The 8,133-nt window shown below is 39.6% G+C and overlaps 1 protein-coding gene across 1 annotated transcript; it reads right to left on the bottom strand.

The window, feature by feature from the left end:
- Positions 1 to 5,751: 5,751 nt before the first annotated feature.
- Positions 5,752 to 7,145, bottom strand: LOC132892667 (N-acetyllactosaminide beta-1,3-N-acetylglucosaminyltransferase 3-like). The gene has a single exon (XM_060930979.1). It carries the CDS (start codon positions 7,063 to 7,065, stop codon positions 6,031 to 6,033), a length of 1,035 nt encoding a protein of 344 aa, XP_060786962.1. The 5' UTR covers positions 7,066 to 7,145; the 3' UTR covers positions 5,752 to 6,030.
- Between the last annotated feature and the right edge of the window lie 988 nt (positions 7,146 to 8,133).

The following is an 8,133-nucleotide window of genomic DNA, read 5'->3' as shown; positions in this document are numbered from 1 at the left end:
CATGCCTGATGTAAAGACTCTCGTCTCTGCGAGCCTACCACACAGATTTAATACTTGTCATTTTTAGGGCATACCTAACTACGTGTTTTCTTTCTCTCTCTCTCTCTCTCCCCCCCCCCCCCCCCCCATCTGTCCCTCTGAATTACATGTTGATCCTGGGATTGAGATGCTGGCCTCTTCTGCCCCTCGGACCTGCTTGATCCATCCTGGTGCCCTGTGTCTGGTCGGAGTTTTATCGCCCCACTCCTGTGAAGGACGGCCCCATGAGGACAGTTGAGGGTTATACCTGTTAAAACTGTTAATATTATAGTCAGGCTGTCTGTTGTTGCCCAAATGAGGATGGGTTCCCTTTTGAGTCTGGTTCTTCTCGAGGTTTCTTCCTCATGTCGTCTGAGGGAGTTTTTCCTTGCCACCGTCGCCACAGGCTTGCTCATTGGGGATAGATTAGGGATAAAATTAGCTCATGTTTTAAGTCGTTCAAATTCTGTAAAGCTGCTTTGCGACAGTGTTTATTGTTAAAAGCGCTGTACAAATAAACTTGATTTGATTTGATTTGATTTAATTGTTCCTTGGCCCATGGCTCAACTTTCCACCAAATTTCATCAAAATCCGTTCACTACTTTTTGAGTTACGTTGGGAAAAAACATGTAGCCAACAACCACCAACCAAACAAACAGAGGTGGACAAAGAACCCAACTTCATTACTTAAGTCAAAGTACAGATCCCACTGGTCAAATGTTACTCTGATACAAGTGAAAGTTGGACAGTCAATTTTTTACTTAAGTTAAAGTGCTGAAATATTTGCTTTTAAAAATACTTAAGTATTAAAAGTACATTTTCCGTCAACACATTGTTGTATTATTGTCACAACACTTACAAAACCTAACGCCTCTGAAGCAACCTACTGGATTTACTGACTAACTTGTAGAACCTGTATAATAAACATCTGGTAGAACATTACAACATGAAACACAACTGAACTGAAAAAGAGTCAGTTATTTTCATTTTTTTAAATTGTAACACTCCTCCCCTCCCCCACAAAGCAGCATGGTACGGTTCTGACCCGGCTCTGGCAGTGTGTGCACATGTAGGGGAGAGTGGGGTAAGATGAGCCACTTTTTACATTTTTCATCATAACTACATGTTAAAGCCATTTTTGCTTCCAGTCTACACACCATACCAAATTTCAAAGTGTACTGTTACTATCTGAGCAAAACATAATTGATAAGCTCTTATGGTTAGAGTGATATTACCTCTTGAAAAAAAAAAGTCAAGTGGCTCAACTTACCCCATGCACGGGGTAAGATGAGCCACTGTGTGGGGTAAATTGAGCCAACACAAAACATGTTAGGTTAACAAAGTAAACAACTTTTATTATTAGAAATGCAATCAATGAATCAAGTCAAGTCAATCAAGTGGGGGATAGGGCCGTTGCATAGAGAAGGGGAGATGAAGAGAGAGGTGATAGAATGAGGGATAGATAGGGATAGATAGGGAGGGATAGATAGATGGATAGAGAGAGAGATATGCGTAGATAGATAGAAAGAGGGATGGTTAGAGAGGGAATGAGAGATATACTATATTATAGAAATTACTAAAACAGTAGAACAGTGCCAAAAGAATCTTATTTCTTTCAGTAGGTTAAAACATTGCTAAAACATGCAGCAATCATTCCATCAATCATTCAATCATTTCATCATTATTCAATGTTCCAAGCGTTCAAATGGCAAGGGAACACCATTTGCCTCTCCCTCCGTGCTGTCCCCCCAACAGTAAAGGGGCGGGGCAATTTTTTCACAATATCCTGTCTTGACAGGACAGCCTCATCTTTCTCTTTGAAGACAAAGGTTGGCTTTCTTGCAGAGCCATGGCATGACCGGCTTCTTTTGAGAAATCTTGCCTCTATTTCGAAGAAATCCAATTTGATTATCTGGCCAATGAAGAAATGCACTTTCTTCTTCCCCGTGTATTTTGCCACAACATAATCCCCCACATCTAACAACTGGTCTTCCTCATCTGATGTCATATATATATATATATATATATATATATATATATATATATATATATATATATATATATATATATATGTTGTTGTCATATATGACCAGTAAATGTGAAAACTTAAGTGTCATCCATATTGGGTAAGCTCAGCCACCAATGGGGTAAGTTGAGCCAGTGGCTCAACTTGCCCCACATCTAATGGCTCATCTTACCCCGTGGCCACCATTTTGTAGAAAAATGCTAATAAAGGGGATTAGGCTAATCAAAATTATTTTTATTAGCATTCATATCATAGCTTAGAAAGCCACTAACTTAACCCTAATGTATCTAAATATTATTCTACTTTTGTCTTCTCTAAATCATCTTCACTGTGGACAAACATGGAATTGACTTAGAAAGCACAAAAACACATTTTTATAAATATGTCCCTCACCTAGTTTGACATGTGGTGCTCCTCTCCACAAGTGTAAGTAAATGGTCCCGGCCCCCTTTGAATGTGGTCACATGGTCACATTTGTTTACTGTTTCTTAGAAACAAGGGGTGGCTCATCTTACCCCCTGGCTCATCTTACCCCGCTCTCCCCTATGTGTACGTTAATCAGGAAGACAGTGGAAAGCTGTAAATGCAGCTTGCTCAGAAAATAAAAATGACAATCCAACCTGCTTCAAACCCAGAGCCACACCTCGAGCTTAATAATGGCACAACAGTAACACTGCTTGAAGCAAGACAAAAAAATGCAAACCCATCATCTGACATCAAAACAAAAAATTCCAGCAGTTTGTTGTGACTGACGAGTACAATACTGTCCATCTCACAGGTCTCGTATGTGTGTGTGTGTGTGCACGTGTGTGTGTGCACACATAAGTGTATGCATTCATGCACATATGAATCTGCCTGTGGAATCATCATGGTTTAACGTTAAGCTAGCTAGTCAGTCTCCACCTGACATGCTAGCAAACTCTTTTCAAACTAAAAATCGTATTGGGTATCTAATGTTACTAGAAAATAAAGATTTCTACATTTTGTTTATTTCGCAAGATTATGCTAAAACATTTCTGAAAGGACTTCAGATAAGTTAACGTTATTCATGTTAGTGCAACTCCATGTTTACATGCTAACTAACGGTGTCCAAGTTAACTAGCTATGTGTTAACATTAGCTGTGGACAAGGCTATGGCAACTTGGCGGGCAAATCCATAGAAAGTCATTTGACTAACCAGACTGCATAGCTATTGCAACATTATTGCTAGCTCTAAAAGCACAGACAACTTCATTGCAAACTTTCTCTTGGAATAAAACATTTATATACCTCAATATGCTTCCGCAGGTTGGACGGCAAGTTTTTGTAGGCCGTGATGTGCTCTGTTTTAAGCAAACAAAGCAAACATTTACAATAAAACGACTCTTTATTCCTTTCAGAAAACTGAAACATGGTTTCCAGGTATGGCCATGAGTGTGTGCATTCCCCAGAAAAACCGCCTCCTTCCATTCGGCCATCAACTGATCACGTTAAATAACGCTGTGGGGAAATCTCATCTCATTATCTGTAGCCGCTTTATCCTTCTACAGGGTCGCAGGCAAGCTGGAGCCTATCCCAGCTGACTACGGGCGAAAGGCGGGGTACACCCTGGACAAGTCGCCAGGTCATCACAGGGCTCTGTGGGGAAATCATTGAACTTGATTTTATACAGTCTATGGACGTGACGTGACCCTAGTGATTACTGATCGGCTCTCAGTGTCACCTGTGAAAAAACCAATCACGTTTTAGAAAAGAAAAGAAAAAAAACATCCACTTTCAAAGCTGCTTCATAGTAACACGTAACGAGGACCTTGACAGAAATGCAGTGGAGTGAAAAGTACGATATTTGTCTTTCAAATGTAGTGAAGTTAAAGTTATAAGATGCAAAAAAAAAAACCTCAAGTAAAGTACAGATACTCAAAAAGTGTACTTAAGTACAGTACTCAAGTAAATGTACTTCGTTACTGTCCACCTCTGCAAACAAACAGAGGTGAAAATATAACCTTCTCCATCACAGTTAGTGGTGGTAAACATGACCTTGCCAAAGTTTAACCACAGCTGTCTGATAGGAACCTAAACTTTTTGTAAGGGATGCTCGTTTATTTTTAGATGGATGGTGACTCAGTTAGTGAGCAGGTGTATGTATGAGTTACAGTTTGCTTGAACATTGCTACAATGTGGAAAATAAAATTCCTTAAATAAAATAAAATAAAATAAAATAAAAGTCCTGAAGACTTTTGTAGTAATAATTTTCAGACTTCTTCACAATGAGAAACATCTAGAAATGTAACACATCTTCAGCTCTACATGATAAACACATAGGATGCTCTGAAATTCAAAAGAAATTAAATTTTTTTAAAATGTCATTTTGGATATAACGAATGCTCCACCACAGGCGTGCCTGTTTGACAGGATTATATTCATTCTCATCTCATCTCATTATCTGTAGCCGCTTTATCCTGTTCTACAGGGTCGCAGGCGAGCTGGATCCTATCCCAGCTGACTACGGGCGAAAGGCGGGGTTCACCCTGGACAAGTCGCCAGGTCATCACAGGACTGACACATAGACACAGACAACCATTCACACTCACATTCACACCTACGGTCAATTTAGAGTCACCAGTTAACCTAACCTGCATGTCTTTGGACTGTGGGGGAAACCGGAGCACCCGGAGGAAACCCACGGGGAGAACATGCAAACTCCGCACAGAAAGGCCCTCGCCGGCCACGGGGCTCGAACCTGGACCTTCTTGCTGTGAGGCGACAGCGCTAACCACTACACCACCGTGCCACCCTTGACTAATTATTGACTAATATATTCTATTCAGTGAGCATGATACTGAATGAGTCAAAGACGAGTAGCTGAATGGAATATATCTGATAGACCATGAAAAAAGCCAGACAATATTATCTCATCTCATCTCATTATCTGTAGCCGCTTTATCCTGTTCTACAGGGTCGCAGGTGAGCTGGAGCCTATCCCAGCTGACTACGGGCGAAAGGCGGGGTTCACCCTGGACAAGTCGCCAGGTCAGACAATATTATTATTATTTTTATTATTATTATACATACACATTCCTTTCAGGTGTTCAACGTGTCTTTCTCTTTCAAAATTCTCTCAATATCTTTTGTATTTAATGAAACAAACCTGGCGGCCATGTTTGTTTACAAATTGTCACAGTCGCTCACTAGCGGGGAAGTTTTACGTCTCCAACATGTGACGTGTTGTCTTGACAACCGTGCAATATCGTAAACCATATTCAACACTCATTCTCCATTGGGTAGAGTGACATAATACACGTAGGATAAGCGATATACTAACAATATTGCATGCTATCAAACCAAATGAATGAAACCCGCTAGAAGGGAATAGAACACGTTTTTATTCCATCGAAAAAGTGTCCTGTATGGATAGTAATTGTTGATAGTGAGTTGACCTGAGTGTGCTATTTGAGTCCTGTGTTTTTTTTACCGACACCACTGTGGCAGTGAATCAGTAAAAAAATATGGAGTCTGATTTCATCATGATGATCCACACAGTTGTTTATCACCCAGAATTTGATGCTGTGCTTTTTCGTCTGTGACTATACTGTCATTAATTGAAAATACTCTAAATGTTGAGTGTGTTGTTTGTTAAATAAGGCAAAGGTCTCTTTCCAGTAATAAATCAATGTGTATTTATTATTATAACTCAGGTTAAGAATGCACATTTTCCAACACCTGTAGGAACATAAATATTCTACATAACCTTTAATTCTTCAGATAAGACAATACAACAATACAAAATTATACACACACATGGGGATGCAGTTACCCAACAACATACAGAGAGAAAACAAAAGAAAAACAGAATGTGTGACATTCTTCAAGCTTAATATTGTATAAAGATTCCAGCTCTTCATATTCATTCAGGTATGACAGGACCTGACCAACCGGAGTTGCTCAGATTAAAGTCTGTACAATAAATAAACTGGCTGAAAATTCAGCTTCTGGTGCTCAGTTTGTCACTATAAACTTGTCTCTTTCTTTGCGCAGTCCAGATCTTTCCGATGGATTTCATTCCATAGCAGAAAAATCTGATGAGGGCTGAATTTGTGGCCGAGGATAATCTCACGGTAATGGCAGGGATCGTAAATGTCCAGTTTGTTGGAAGGAATGATGAGGCCATCAGCCCAGACTCCCTGGTGGTCTCTGGGTTGGAGTCCGGCTTGTTTCAGACACATGCCCATGTAAACGTCATCGATGGGCATCAGGGTGATGGACTGGGACATTTGGAGAATGGCCCTGGCAGTGAAACGGGAGTACAAGTAGCCACCTCCGCTGCAGTATGGAGCATATAGGTCGCCTTTCTCGATCTGTTCTGGGATGAAATATTTACTGGTGTTGTCCCGGATAGGTATGCTGTCCAAGAGTAGCTGGCCAATGTACAGGTGTTTGCTTCCGTCGTTATCGTCTTGCCCTTTGAGGAAATCCACCATGTTGTCTGTGTTGGCGAAAATGTCATCATCTCCATTCAAGAAGAAATCTGCAGTGGGACACCACTTCTGCATCCAGTCCATAAACAGGACCTGCTTGAGCGTGAGGTTGTAGAAGGTATCCATGAAGTCCCACTGCAGGATGTCCTGGTGCCTCTTGTTCTCCAGCTCCAGGAGTTTATTTAACCTCCGCTTCTCAAAGCCAACCCCGTTGGTGCCGGCCAGGAACACGGTGCGGATCCACACCCCGTTCTGTAGTCTTTCTGATGCCCACGTTTTGCGCAAAACTGCCCGTCGTTCGTAGTTCTTCGGTGAACTTTTGATGGCCAGCAGAAGAAAAGGTTCTTTTGACCCCTTTGGAAGGTTGCACTTGTTAGGAACAGTGAGCAGCATTGGAAAATTCCGACAGTGGCGGTAGTACAGGAAGTCTTGGATGTAAGTAGGCAAGCTATAAAATCCCTCAATATTGGCAGCAGACATGTTTTGTTTGCACGTAGGAGTCGTCTCCAGAGGCTGGGCCTCACGAATCATCTTCGGTGATGTGATTTTTTCGCACTTTTCTGGCATGAGGGTGTTCGCGATCAGGAGCAAACACAGAAAGTTTATAATGATCAGAGCTACAGTCTCCAGAGTCCGTCTCCTCCCCCGGAGTCCTAAAGACAACAAAACAACACAAACAATTACAAACATGATCAATCATGCTGTATCTATGTTTTTAGACAAATCACATGAGATTCTCAAATACGCTAAAAATCACAAATATTGGTGTATTTATAAATATTCAAATTTAACTACAAATAACATGTGATGTCTGTTGCTATTTTGGAGGCCATGAAACGATCGTAGCCTCATTGCTAACATGCTATGCTGTGAGTCAGCATCTGGCACGTGTTAGATTTAGCTGACATGCTCATTATTAAATGTTTCCTATTAGTTAGCAATCTGAGTTATTTACATCATCCTCACTGCTCTTTACACCTACATTAATATCAGCACTAAAATGACAAAATGAAAGAAAAAAACCCTTTCATGATAAAACTGCTTTACACAGCAGTGAAAATTGTAGTTGTTTTATTGATTTAAATGTTGCCTCGAAAAACCAAATATATTATTTTTATTATTTTCCTTGGTCATTAAATTTATCACATTTTATGCATCAACAAAATTAATTTTATTTAATTTTTAATAATTATAATAATTATGATAATTGAATGGAAAAACATTTCTGATATTAGCACTTTACTAACAATAATCTTCTTGACTACACTTCAAAAACATTTTTCTATAAAATCCATCAGACAAAAAGTCGCCTATTAACAGCTTTTTTTAAAAAAGTTTTTTTCTCATAATTTTATGCTGAAAGTCTAATAAATGATGCTTTGACATCAGATGAATCTGTGAGACAATTCTCATTAATTATAATCATTGTACTTCATGTGTACTTCTTTGTAGATTTAAATACTTGTAAAGATCCGAAAAATGGCCAGTTCTACAAAAAACATTTTATCATTTAGTTCATGATGGACATTTTGTGTTAATTTCAGTGGAAATGATTATAAAGCTAACTGACTTTATGGTTTCTATTATACAGTAGTTTGTCTCAGCACTCAAACACTTAAAAAAGCTAAATGTTTG

The sequence above is a fragment of the Neoarius graeffei genome, chromosome 10 (genome assembly GCF_027579695.1).
Source record: "Neoarius graeffei isolate fNeoGra1 chromosome 10, fNeoGra1.pri, whole genome shotgun sequence".
NCBI lineage: Eukaryota > Metazoa > Chordata > Actinopteri > Siluriformes > Ariidae > Neoarius > Neoarius graeffei.
The sequence above is the reverse complement of the archived record's forward strand: the minus strand, read 5'-3'. Positions and strand labels throughout refer to the sequence as shown.

Bases quoted from the DNA above. Each gene is read 5' to 3' on its own strand.
- LOC132892667 (XM_060930979.1), bottom strand. From the start codon at position 7,065: ATGCCAGAAAAGTGCGAAAAAATCACATCACCGAAGATGATTCGTGAG.